The following is a 14,689-nucleotide window of genomic DNA, read 5'->3' as shown; positions in this document are numbered from 1 at the left end:
CCAATTAAACTACCTCTTGAGAATATGACGTTTGAAAGTTAGATAAATTAGATTTACCTCTTCAAATTACAACCATATTTGCCGTGCCTTAATAATAATCTATTCTCTTTATTCCATAGGGGTTGCAATATTCTCTTTCGCACAAAAAATTTACAAAACTACACTCCACATAAGATAAAGAATTTCCAAAAAAAAAAAAAAAAAAAAAAAAAAAAATGGACAAATATTATAGGGAAAAAAGGAAAAAGAATTCAAAAAATGAAAGAAAAAACATAAACAAAAAAATTTGAAGAAAACAAAAGTTAAAAATGTTGCAACCCACATAAAGACCAACAACTAGGAATAGGATGGAATTATATGGATCATCATTAATCGGACTATATGTGTTTGACCTATCTCATTTTATAAATAATTATTAGATTTGTGAACTTATATTTACATAGGATAACATGACACTTGCCAAAAGGGTGATAATTTGGGAGGATAGAACTTATTTTCTTTAAAACATTTCCATATATATATATATTAAAGTCTAATAATATGTTATAGGGAGATTAAGGATTCAAAGGAAATTAAGAGGTTTCCCAACTATTATCACGCATTATGAGGTTTCTGAAATAATAATAGGTGCATGCAAAAGCCACATATACGTAACCGTGGCTGCCCTTACAGTGACAACATGGCATGCTTATTCATCATCATAACTCAAAAAAAAAAAAAAAAAAAAAAAAAAACTCTCAATATTTAAGAATTCACCACATTACACTTCTTCCTGATCTCTCCAAAACTTCCCGTGAGCAGATCAACGGCTCCCATCCTCTTCATCGACTGGCCAAACTCTGTGAAGAAATCATCAGAATCAAGCAGCTCATCAACGATGTTGGCAGCACCTTCGTTGGTTAAAAGCGCTGCATCAGATTGGAAAAGGCCTTGATTTTGCTTCAGATTTTTGAAATAATTGTTGTCGAAGGACAGGGGGCTTCCTGGGTCCATTGGAACAGTTGTTGTGTTGTCTGAGAGGCTCTGGCATTTGGTTTTCAAGAAGGAGGCATAGTTTGAGTTTAGAGAAGGATCTTCATCTCCTTTTCCCGTGAAATTGTATAGCCTGTTGCTGAAGAATTGGCAATGCCCAACACCAATTGTATGTCCACCTGCCCAAAACAGAGCTATTAATCTTAATCTTATGGGAACCATAAAATTACACAGCACCCCAACTTAAGTGTATGAAATGCAAATACCCACCAAAGATCTTCAAAATAAGACTAAAAGTTGGGCTTCCTTGGGCCAATACCCGTCTAGTTGAATAAGGGTCTATGACAATTAAGGACAAAAACTTCTTCAAACCGGTCCAGAGGAAATATTCTCAAACTCATTTAAAATAGTGTCAAGTGTCAATAAACATTTAAAAGCCACATTAAATTTAGTCTAAGTTAGTTAATTGTTATGACGTTAAGAATTTAATGTGGCTTTTAAATATTTATAAACTTGACATTTGGAATGGATTTGATGATTCCAGACTGGTTTGAATGAAATTTATACTCCTATGGCAATTATTTACTCAAATTGCTAGTAATTTAGGCAGGTAGTACAAAAAAGGTCATATGGGATTCATATGTCCGAGTAAGTGGCCAGGTAGCCCAAAGAATCCCATATGGACTCTTTTGAATTACTTGCCTAAACTGCTAACAATTCAGACAAACAATTATTATAGATCTCAATCCCGTCCAGTTGGGCCCAAATTTTTTTGAATAGTGTTGTTAAGTTGAGTTTGAGCTATACATAAAGCCTGAAACCAGGTTTTGACCCAATTTGAAGTGATCGGGCAGCCCTTTGGATTTTGCATTTGGGCTCATATTGAAAAGAAATGAGGTTATATGACTCATCTTAGCCTGGCCCGTTTTGAATATCATTACAATCTTCTTATGTCGGCAGTCTAAATCCTAAAACTGCATCTTTGTTTGTCTCATGATAAACGTTGTCTTCACAAATCTTTCAAAAACTTATCATTTTTATGAAATCAAATGATGATGTTTTTTTTTTAAGAACTTTGTGAGCACAATGGCTTACACTTTTGTGAGTTTTTATTTTTATTTTTGTCTATGTTTCGTGATCTTATAGACTCATTACCTGATAAAACAACAAGATCATGAACAGTGAGGCTTTTGTTGGCAAAAGATTGTTCGAGGGTGGTGAAATTGAAGAACGGTGACGGGATGTTGGCCAGGGCCTCTGAAGCACGTGATATGGTTCCGTCCCTTCTACCCGTTACCACTTCCCATATTGATCTCTTGAACTGCAATCATCACGGATCACCCACAATCACTTCCAAGTTACATTAATTATAAATGAAATGATTACATTTTTAGAATAAATAGTAATTTAACATGATATTAAAATGATATTTGCAATGGCTTAATTACTTGGAAAGAAACAGAGTCTCTAGCAGCTAAAGCAACGATATCTGCACAAGAGACAACTCCAGGGCAGGTATTCTCTAGCTGGGTCTTAACCTCCTCAATCACATCGAATCCCGCCAGAGATAGGTTTGGAATTGCATCCTTCTCAGCAGTGTTATTTGGTGTAGAGTCCAGCAGTACAGAGGCATCACAACCCTGACACACACACACACACACACACACACACACATGTATATATATATAAATAAGATATCCTGTAATTAAAGACATGGCCATGGGAATGCATGCATGGATGCATGTGTTAATTTCATGCATGGTTTTGATAAAGAGATGTGAAAAATTAATATTGTACCCGAACGAAACAATCATGAAAATGCATCCTCAGAAACTTGGCAGGGAGAGTTGAATTGGTGGCCACGTGTTTCCAAATGATGTCCCTCACGATTTCCTCGGCAAGGGGACAAGTGTCCTTGTAGAAGTTTTCACACAAAGGCCCTCCATAGCAAACTCCTACAACTCCAAACACTGCTATAGAGATGAAGAAGGAACTCAAACTTTTATTCATCTCTCTCTTTCTCTCTCTCTTTGCTAATTACATTAATTGCATATCCTTAAATATATACAGAGTTAGCTGTCTTCTTTCTCCCCCCCAGTAGAGTTCATCACAAGAAGGCCACTTGATAATGTCAGTTGATGATGAGACTTGAGAGAGAAAGAGAGAGAGTTTGACTAGTCTTACTAATTTTTTATACTTTCTTTCCTTGTGTTAGTTAAAAGTACTATTAGACATATGAATAAATTATTGAAGGGAAGAGGTCAAAAAAGTAGTTTGATTTCTTAAATTTAAGAAAAAAATCGTTAAATGTCGGCTGGTAGTGTTCTAACGTACAGTAAAAGAAATGCTTTTTTCTTTCTTTTTTTTCTTATAAAAAATGATGGGAAACCAAAGTTAGAGGGGGGAATGATCCGAAATTCTTCCTTATTAAAGTTAAAAAACTGCTTGCTGGTAGCCGTTAGAACCACTCTTTCCTAAAAATGTTGAAATAAGTTTAAAAGAGCGTGAAAATGTCATTAAAAAACACAAATGTCGACAAATTAGTTGCATCTTCTGGCCATGCTTAACTAGCTCCCTTTTATAAATGTTTTTCTCTCTTATGATGTGAGAGTTTGAATATTCAAATATTACCATTTTCTTCTCTCTTTGTTTTTTTTTTTTTTTTTTTTTCATTATATCTCTCCTTAATTATATGCATCATGCATACATGGGAGAGGACACAAATACGAATATGTCTCACTTTCATGATATTTTGTTCTACTTGTATGCTTCAAGTGTTTGATAATATCAAGTGGACAAGAATGATAATTTTTATTTATTTATTTATTTTTATTTTTTTAAGGGGAAGCTTTCATATTCATTTATTGAAAAAAAAAAATCAAGGGTGGAACTAGAATATTGAGTTTTGGGGGGGTAATTTTTTTTTTTTTAAAAAAAAAAAAAAAAAATTGGGTGACCACCCCTTGGCTTGTGGGGGCTGGAGACTCCCTAAGGTCAGGGGTGGTTCCGCCCCTGATCAGAGAGCATAAAGTTCTAATAAATCATAGCCAATGAAATTACAATGTCATAGAGACAAACATAAAAATCTTATAATTAAATCATATCTATGATTTCAACATCCGCTAACCTATATCTAAACTTCAGTTATAGAACATATCTGCTCCAGACAGACTCAATCTAATACATAAGTTGCTCATATTCTCAACTTTTATTTTCTAGGTCATAAGAGCAAAACCCTCACACCAAAACTAATCCTCCTCAACCCAAAGGTCAGGATAAAAACATTCACCCCAAAGATTGCTCATGAAAGCCAATCTAAGGAGAAGTCAAACCCTTATTCAAAAAAAAAACAAAAACACAAAAAAAAATCAACAAACAGCTTCAACAGCCAAGGCGATGGAAGCGAAGCGCACTAGCCGGCGCATAGTGGACGAGATGGAGTTATTTTGCGCCGATGGACAGTTGAGGAGCCGGAGAACACGTAGGCCGGCGCATAGCTAAGCGAAACCAATTAAAGAGACTAGATCTAAATTTGAAAAACTAGATCTTAATTATCATTCTTGTCTTTGCCTCTTCGGTTGGACAAGAATGATAATTAAACAGAGTAAATACTAAAAAAAATAATAATAAATAAATAAATAAGTTCTTGGTCAAATGACACTAATTAATTGCGCACTAATTAAATACAATAAGAAGCATACAACTTTAAAAATAAAACAAAATTAATAACCATGGGGACGAACTTTTCAAAGCTTTTCCATATTTTTCGTTTTTTTTTTTTTTTTTTTTTAATTTAATGTGAAGATATATTGCATGCGTGCGTACTACTCGAAACAACCTTTTGGATGGTATCAAATTGTCTCGTCCATTATGTCGCGGTCGCTAAAAGATTCAATTAGATATAGTCAACGGAATATTATGGAGTTGTTTGCCAAACCTCAAATTACGGTTCGGTGATTGGTCTTCCTACTATGCTGATCGACTGAGATGCTTTCTTGTTTTTCTATTATATAATAATAATAATAATAATAATAATAATAATAATTAAGACTCGTAAAAAAGTTTGTTAATTTTTTAATTTTTGTAATATTTGATATGATTAGAAACATTTGAGAATGGTGAGATGAAAGAGACAGAGCGAAATATAAACAAAAATGACAACGTCAATCAGTGACGGAGTCAGGATTTTGATTCAGAAGAGTCTTTTTTTTTTTTTTTTACAATAAAAAAAATTAAAGTTGAACAAAATTTGATTAAGATATTAAAGAATATAACTAATAAAATAAATAAATAATTTAACAAAATTTAATTATTGTTTAAAATATATAAATGTATCTTACAATTTATCTTGTCACACCTATCACGTTAATTTAAAATTTGATTAGAGCTCAATATAATCATTATTTTTCTCCATAATGCCTGATAACTACAATTATATATTCCATATAATTAAAATATGTAACAAAAACTATATAAATTCATAATCAATTAATTTAAAAGAGTAATCTAAATATAAATGCTTATTAACGTAAAAGTTTGATTACATACCTCTCAGGCTCTCAAAAAAAAAAAAAAAAAAAAAAAAGAGTTAACAATTAATTTGAATTGTTGAAGGATTGAAGTAAGAAGAATTTATCTAATAAAAAATACAAAATCGCAAATTGTTGAATTGTTAAATGACTTCTTATTATCTAAAGAGTGACCTAACTTGGTAAACAATGTAAAATTTATGTAGTTTGAAATTTAAAACAAATAATAATTGAAAGAGGATAGGGTTGTGTGGAGTCCCAATAAATCTCAGGTTAAAATTATATCAAATAAAAAGAAAGAAAAAAAAATTAGAATTAAGCATCAACTTAGGTACATCATCAAAATGTAGGTCGTATTTGCATAAAGTTTGCATAATAGCATCAATGAAACAAACACCTGCACATCTAACGAAAAATATTGTATTAATTTATTATTATAATAATTTTTTATTATTATTATTGTCATAATTTTTTTTAATAGATAAATCTATTCGCATTCCGTAAAATATTCATAGCATAAAGCTCTTAAAAACATAAGCAAAAATTATGTGGTTACAAAGTTGTAGATACATCGAAAAATCTAACAATCAAATTGTATTCATGACCTCCGATCTCACCCATGTACAAACTTCATTTATGGCATAGATCTGCTTATGACAGACTAAATTTAAGACATGGGTAGATTATATTCCTACAATAAATTTTTATTTAACTGGTCGTGAGAAATAAGCCCTTATACCGAAAATTATTCTTCCTCAACTCGAAGGTTAGAACAATATAAACAAACAAAAAACTACAAACAGCAACGGCAAGCTCACACAAAAGCACATAAGATTCACGCGATCCACGCTCTAGCACGTTCGACCCACAACCGTCGCGTGCCAACCGAAGGGAAACCGTCTATTGTCTACAGGACTTGTTGGCGCCGGAGAAGACGGTGTAATGACACGTATAGGAAGATGAGCACTGTTTCTGGAGTCTAAACAAAATTTAAAACAAAAACCAAAAAAAAAAGGGAAGAGAGGAAGGATGATTTCCCCTTTTGGATGGCATCGAAAGAGGGCTAGGGTTTCTCCGGATAAAGTGAACATATACTGGATTGCATATTATTAATGTTTTTTAATAGCTATATTATTAATTAATTTAATTTTCGACCCTCCCAAAATTCGTACCAATTATACACATTTTAAGATTCCCTCTATGTAGTGTTTTTGGTTTTTTGTCCTACCCACGTGGGAGTACGTAATTATTATACAGTGAGTGAGATGGCGAGATATGCTCTGCATTCTCTGCACCATCTAAGCATTTCTGGTGAGATGGCTACGCTATGGGAGTGCTCTTAGAGGCGGGGGCGGAACTAGAATTTATAGTGTGGGGGGACGAAAATCCTATAGGATCTGTAGGATTTGGGAAGATGGACCGACTTATATAAATATAAAATCACATAGATACATATGATCTCTTTATATGTGTTTGTGCGTGTTTATATAAAATAAAGCATATAAATCTTGCATTTAATCTCATGTAATGGCAAATATACAATAGTATAAACAACTAGCAAATTAATAGCTTAGGAAAAAAAAAATACTAGCAAAATAGACTAAACACAATCTATATGGTTCAAGAAAAATGTATCTTTGAGTATGAAATTTTTTTCTTAACAATCATCCGAAGCCCCAAATAGCAACAATGCTAGAGCCAAACAATTTTGCAATTATAAATTATTAAACTATTTAACTTGTGATGTTAAAACAAATATTGTAAACTTAAATGACTCAAAATAACAATTCAAAAAACTGATTGCTGGTTAGAAACCACTCAAAAACCAAAATCATTTAACTTTTTCTTTCATATATTCAACGAGAGTCCAAAACCAAATTAAGTTTTTGATTAGAAGTGAACTAGAATATAGAGGGAAACTAAATGAATCGGGTATTTTAGGTGTTTTTATGTTGAAAGAGGGGGCAAAATTAAAATAATAATAATAATAATGATAATAAATTAAAAAATTTAAAAGGGGACACAAATCATATTTATAAAATTGGTATATTTGAAGGACATTTATGAAAATTTGTAAAATTTTGGGGGTACATTCGTCCCCCCAACCCCAAGCCTGGGTCCGCCCCTGCTCAGAGGTAATGCAACTTTTATGACAAGTACGTGGCAGTCCTTATGCTACTTAATTATTATGTCAAATACTAAATAATTAACGAAATATGCTAGAATCTAATAAAAACCTCATATTTTGCCCATACAAGTTCATGAGGCTCTCTCTCTCCTCCACATGCAGTTTTTTTTTTAAACTTAAGAAAAAAGTTGGGCCAAAGTTGGGTTTAAGTTGTGCCTTTATCATTTTCCTTTGTCTTTTTCCCTCCACCAAAAATATGATGTGGCATCTTGCCACGTGGAATTTTATGGACAAAATGTGGAGTTTTTATTAGATTCTAGTATTTCTCATAATTAAATTTGAGAAATAATTCATGTTGATTTTTTTTTCTTCATATTTTTCTCATCTCATGATCTTACAAATTAACTATTAAATTTGTAAACTTTTGTGAACCTCACACAAATTCAATGGTCGACCCTACAAATCTAATAGTTGATTTATTGAATTTGTAGGAGAATATGAAAGAAATATGGACAAATTATTCTCATTAAATTTATATGTCAAGTTGTGTTGTTTATTGTGTTACGTGACAATCATATAAACTGTCCTGTAAGTTTGAAAGAAAATTATAGTTAATGTTATCTTACCTCAGGTGTTTCCATGTTATGCTTTATGAAAATTCATTTTAAATGGGATTGGTAATTAGTTTTTAGTTTTCTTGTTTTTTTTTTTTTTATATATAATTTTTTTATTTAAGAGAGGGAAAGAATCACTAAGCCGAAATAGCTAGCCTAACACAAGATATGAGGTCAAATCAGTCATTTTGACAAATGATTGATCTTTCGATTATCGAGATAGATTGATCGATCGATCGACTAAGGCACCGATAACTCGATTATTTGTGTGGAAAACCCATTTTGTCTCCAAATCCAATCTATTCTAACCTAACCAAAGGCCTAAACAAGAATCTAAACACATATCTCTAAGGGAAAAAAAACAATATCCAAAATCATCTATGCATGTTAAACCGATCCAAAACCCGATTCAAAACCCAAACAATCAAGGATTTTAACTCAATTGTAAAAACATGCTTCCAAACATGCAAACAGAACCTCATCTTACTCTAATCATCATCAAATAGCTCATGATGGCAACAAAACTATCATCCAACTAAGGGAATCATCAAAGAAATCGAGAAACTAACCTCAAAAATGATATATGCTAAACTTAAAGCAAATCTAAGGTGTAAACAGTAAAACAATAACAAAGTAAGTATAAACGAGCTAAGAACAACAACTAAGCAAGATTGAGCAGAAGGGATTACCTCCTCTGGAGTGAAAAACTCAAGATCCTCCTTATCTATCTTCTTTCTTTCACTCTAAAGTTTCTGGAGGCTGAGAAATGAGTCTAAATGATCGAGAACCTTCATTTTAAACAAATCCATGCACGTCCAAAAGAGTAGAAATGTCAAAATTTCAAATCTGTAACTACACATCGATCACTCGACTTCCCAAAATCGATCTATCGATGCTAGGGTTTCATCGCTCAATCAATACTACTTAATTGATCGTTCGATGCTCAAGGAAAATTAAAATATCCAACTTTCCAATATTCCAATCCAACTCTACAGTTCTAGGGAGATTAAAGTATACTTAATCTTATTTAGTTTGGGGTGTTACAAGGCTAGTCATTTTCAGGCCTAAAATCCATTGCATGTTTTCTCCTCATGGAATTCCTTAAGTCTTCACTTACTATGATATATATATATATACTTAATTCACTATCTTATTTCATTATCTGCAATTTTCTATTTTAATTCTTTTAGCTTTCATTTTTCTGTGTTACAGTCGTAGACTCACATTTTCATCTGTAAAAATTTTGTTTTACAAAAATTGAACACGTACGTTGATGCAAAGGATGAGCAACCGGAGTAATCGATATATATATACGAGAGCTTTGAGGATGTTTCAATTGTACAGTTTTGACTTGGATAAAGGTATATATATCATGTTGTGTAATTAATGTGACTCAGGCTAGGGGCGGAACCAGGATTTTGAGTGTGGGGAGACGAATTTTTTTTTTTTTTTTTTCTAATTAAAATGGTATGCCAGAGAGACTAATTGTGGTTATCCTACGAGAGCGTGACCATAGTAGCACCTACCAAATACATAAATACATATGGTAAGATATAATTTCATAGTAAATCACAAGACATTTTTGTTAAAATTTTATTATAGTTCTTATTACCACTAACAAGTGAAAGAATGCCAAATAAATTAATGAATCCAAACCCATCAAATATTTAAGTTAATTAACAACAATGAAAACTAAAAACAACACTTGTATAATTTTTCTACATCAAAATACAGTAAATACTTATTCAAAATCTTAATCTTATGCATTTCAAAAACACAAAAACAAAAATTATTAGCAATATAAACTAAGCACAATCTATAGGATTTAAGAAAAATGGTACGTTCGAGTGTGAATTATTTCTCCTAACAAAATATATTGAAGCTCCCAACAACAATACTATCAATACTGCTCCAAAACAATGCTGCAAATCTGCTCCCAACAACAATACTGCTACAAAACAATGCTGCAAATTTGCTCCCAACTACAATACTGCTCCAAAACAATGTTGCAAATCTGCTCCCAACAACAATACTGCTCCAAAACAATGCTGCAAATTTGCAATAATAAAGATAAGTCAAATGTTAATTTTAATTTGAATTATGATCAAATCTCAAATTAGATTAATATTTAGGAACTAAGCCACACGTGATACTATGATACAGCCTACACCCACAAAGCTAATATTTAATTTTTTTTTTCTAATTCACCAAACCACTAACACACCCACTGACCCACTTGGCCACTAAGTTCTATCTCACGCAGTCCACATAGGAAGTAAGCTAGTAGCAAGCAATCTCTGCATTATGCAAGATTGCAACTTGCAATTTGCAAGTGTGCCTTTTATAATGCAATGCAACTAAGCTACAAAACAAAGGATTGAAAGAACCTTCAAGACTTCCTTCAAGATACGAGATCAATTGGCAGTTACGGGTTTTTTTTTTTTTTTTGTGTGAACAATTGGTAGTTGGGGTTCAATGTGATAGATGATAATTTGTAGAAGCACCATGTAAACGAGTGGCTGTAAATGAGACATATCATCGACATAAAGCCGAATAAGAATAGTAGGAGCATTAGCTTTTGAAAGGAATAGCGCACAGAATCAAAAGGGTTTTGTCTCCATGGAGACAAAACGCTTTTGGACAACAATGGATCAGCTGAATTTGGCAAACAAAGCTCGTGGAGCTAAGGCAAGCGAAGACTGGAGGAGCTAGCTAGCAGCTTCTGGTGGTGCGTGCATGCAGGCTACGCATGAGGGATTGGAAAAAATCCGTTCCATATCGGTCGTGGCAGTGCATATCAAATCTCGTACAACTGTTTTGTATACTACTGTTTGAGTAAGAAGAACACCAAGAAGAATAGGATGCCACAAAGAAAAAAAGAATAAGAAATATAAAAAAGAAAAGAACTTTTTTTTATTTCTGTCTATATTAAATATCATATCATAATAATATTTTAGCAAAAAGCAAGACTGCAAGTTTTCCTTGTCAATGGGAACTTTTAACATTGGCATATAAAAACTTATCCAAATATCAGAAACACAAATAGATACGTACCATCTGAAGTACTGTTAAAACTCCTGTCAGACTGATCACCTAAAGAGCTTGGATCGATTAGACAGCTAATTTGCACCAACAGATAGAAGCAGAGATGAACATAATTAAGTTTTTTTTTTTTTTTTTTTTTTTCTGAAAGAGATCAAGATATATATATACTTATATGAGTGATATATATAAAGTGGTGATGATCACGGGTATCCCACTGCCATGCAAGTTTCCCAAAAGAGCCCATCCTCCATTTCATCCTTAATAATTTCTTTTTGTTTGGATGGATCATCCTTATTAATTTCACCCATATTTGTTTCCTCTTCCCCTTCCCTCTCCTCTCTTGACAAAAATCCTAAGGTTACATGATCTGCTAAGCAGCAACTCGCACTCGGCCGCCCGCCGTGATCATCCCCATCACCACCACCACTGGAAGCACCAGAATCTTGCTCATCACAATCAAGAGCCTCATCAAAACCAGGCGTATGATGATGATCACACGCGTCATCACAGCTGCACGATTCAGCATCCTGGTCATCAGCTGCAGCAGCATCATCTGCATCTGCATGTAATTTATGATCAGGGCCAGCAGCGTCGTCGACGGTTTCAGAATCCGCAATGTCCTCGAACAAAAGACAAGGAGACACGTCCATTATTAATTTCTTCTCCCCGCAGTGGATCGATCGAAGATGTTTAATTAATTAGGTGAACTTTGGTAGCTCTCTTAAATCTGTTTAATTATATGGTTGTAAATTTAACTTAAAGTTACTATTTGTGAAGTTGACAAGACTATACCCATTCATCTCACCTTTCTAGTCAAAATGAGGTGGTAGGTTCTTGCTTGATATTCCAATTTGATAGTGGGTTTCATGTCATCCATCCACTCCCTCCCTCCCTTTCATGTCTTTGTCTTGTCTTGGTCTACTTTGAACACCACGTCTATATACAGTCGCTAAAACAAGAAAAACGCATGTCACCTTAATCCACATATATGGTGGGAAATGGGAATGATTTTTCAGAAAATCAATTACATTGAATAGATGATCAGTGGGAGCGATTCCAAATATGGAAACACGCTGGCAGATCGAGTGGCAAATGAGATAAACCAACAAGTTTGGGGTTTGCCGACGCGCGCGTCATGCACATTGTATTCAGAGACCAAAGTGATGCGATCAGTTTCGTAAGCACCATGCAATGCCCACTTGCACCCTCGACAAGCTCCAATAATGCTCTGTGATTCTGTGATCCTTTCGGATCAATAAGCTTTTACTTTTCTTTACTACTTTAAATTAAAGTAAAATAAGCTAATGAAGACGAGACGATTGAGAAAGGTTGCAATACCTCTAATACATCTGCCATATCAGCCAAAAACTTAACTCTCTATATCTCTCACCATTGCGTCAATGCTACTAATCTCTCACCATGCACCACCATTGTTAGGGTTGCTGGCCACCCGTTTCCCTACTTAAGAGGTGGTTTAGCCATCTTCAACTGGTCTTTAGAGGTAGTCAAACCAATGGTCTTGAGGCTAATCTACTTTCTTAGGCAGAGACGGATTTAGGGGGGGACCCGCAAATTACAAGAAAAAAAAAAATTTAAGTAAAAAAATAATAATTTAAGGTATTTTTTACCAATTGGTCCCTCCTCAAAATTTTTTTAGCCCTAAGTCTCCCCAAATTTAAAGCTGACTCCGTCCTTACTCTCAGGATGGTCGAACTACCCATATGGCCAAAAAGGGTGTTTTTTATCACCTCAAAGACCAATTGATAGTGACCTAACCAATTCCTTTGGATAGTTGAATCATTCTATCTGCTACCCCTCAAGTAGTTACAAGAGTGGCCAACTACCCTCAATAGTCGTGGTAGTGGGAGACTAATAGTGGCAGTGCAATAGTGAGGCTAGCGGCAAATAGAAAGAGAAAGTTTTAAGTTTTTGACGAACATGATAGAATTTAGACCGTTTATTTAAAATGCACTGCCCAAATTAAATGTATTGCACCTTAATCTCAATCCCTTGATTCTTGAAGACCAATAATTTATAAAAATAAAAAATAAAATAAAGCCTTTATCTAGTTCAGCTAAGAGGTGAAATGGTACTGTACGTTATCAATGTGCTGGTGCAAATCAAATGATTGTATAAGACAGTTTTGGCTGATTTGTCTGAAAAGAGAAAACCATGGCCAGTGTGTTCAAAAACAAGTTTCCTTTTTTTTGGTTGGTTGTGACGTAAAAGGTAAAAAATATTTTGAATACCTTGCGTTTGAAGTTATTTGTTAATGTTGCAAATTCAAGAAATGTTATCAAACGAACCCATCTTTTTCATTGCAATGATATATATCTTTGGTCCAGATCTCATCTGCTTCAAGCGTATGGAGCAGGCAAGGGCTAAGAGGTAGCTGTTGGTATGTTTCTTCCATTCATTGTAAAGGAAAAAGCAATAAGGATGATTATTGCACCTGTTTTGGATGCATTGTTTTTTAACGAGATGGAAAGAAGATGGTAAAGGGGGCGATAGAAGTCCCTTCTATTAAAGGTATATCTCACGACAGCATCTTGTGCTCCTCAAGACAGCATAGCTGACTCTCAAGCTCACCCTCATTCCTTGATTTATGGTTCCTGGTTTCCTGCTGCAGTGTGTGCTCCTGGTTTTCTGCATCACATGGCTACATCTCTTGGCTGCACCACATGGCTGCTACAGCTGCTTTTTCAGCCAAAGACTGAAGTCTCATCTTTTTCCTTTCTTCGTGTTCTACTTGTATTCTTTATCTGGCTTTTAGATATTCGAATATGGGCTTTCCTCTTTGTATGTTTTACTTTCATAACTCTCTGTAAAGCCTTGATTATAAATAAGATCACAATCCTCTGTTTTGGTAAGTTAACCAAACAGAGCTTCTCTCAAACTTTTACACCTTCGCCTTGGACATGGTGCAGGGAAGAGCACAATCCTTTTAGAAACTTCAAATGTTGCAAGGGTTTTGGCAATATCAAGGAAAAAAAAAAAAAAAAAACCCTCTAGCGCTAATTACACTCTACTCACCTTAATTTCCCACCAGCGGTTCGAATTGGGTCCAAGTTGTCAACATATAGGTTAAAAAAGATGCATTTTACTGACATAAGGTCGCATCCTTCAAGTTTTTTAATCCTCAATTAGTAACATCCGTATATAAATCACTTGCCCTGAAATTTTAAAAGCCAAAACAATAAAATAACAAAACTTATTACAATGCGAGTACATTAAACTCATGAACTTCAAAGTGATGCGACTCTTCACATTCATTTTATATCGATTGACATAACGTGTTTTAAGTAGTTTCTCATGTCAGCTATTTGAAAAAATAAAATTATAAACCACTCAAACACGCTACGTTAACTGGTGTGTGGTATGAATGTAAAGAGTAGCATTAC

General features: G+C 33.9%; 1 protein-coding gene across 2 annotated transcripts; it reads right to left on the bottom strand.

Annotated features, from left to right (window-relative positions):
* Positions 1–744: 744 nt before the first annotated feature.
* On the bottom strand, positions 745–6,135 carry LOC132181673 (peroxidase 3-like). Of its 2 annotated transcripts, XM_088513648.1 has the most exons (5): positions 6,119–6,135; positions 2,770–2,965; positions 2,421–2,612; positions 2,128–2,293; positions 745–1,151 (listed from the first exon to the last, which is right to left on the bottom strand). In XM_088513648.1, the coding sequence occupies exons 1-5, from the start codon at positions 6,133–6,135 to the stop codon at positions 745–747; spliced, it is 978 nt and encodes a 325-aa protein (XP_088369774.1). The 2 variants fall into 2 exon arrangements, with proteins under 2 accessions (XP_088369774.1, XP_088369773.1); XM_088513647.1 differs by lacking the exon at positions 6,119–6,135 and having other exon boundaries at positions 2,770–2,982.
* Between the last annotated feature and the right edge of the window lie 8,554 nt (positions 6,136–14,689).

The sequence above is a fragment of the Corylus avellana genome, chromosome 2 (assembly GCF_965113065.1).
Source record: "Corylus avellana chromosome 2, dhCorAvel1.hap1.2, whole genome shotgun sequence".
In the NCBI taxonomy this organism is placed as follows: domain Eukaryota; kingdom Viridiplantae; phylum Streptophyta; class Magnoliopsida; order Fagales; family Betulaceae; genus Corylus; species Corylus avellana.
Note: the sequence above shows the minus strand (reverse complement) of the source record. Positions and strands in the feature narration are given on the sequence as shown.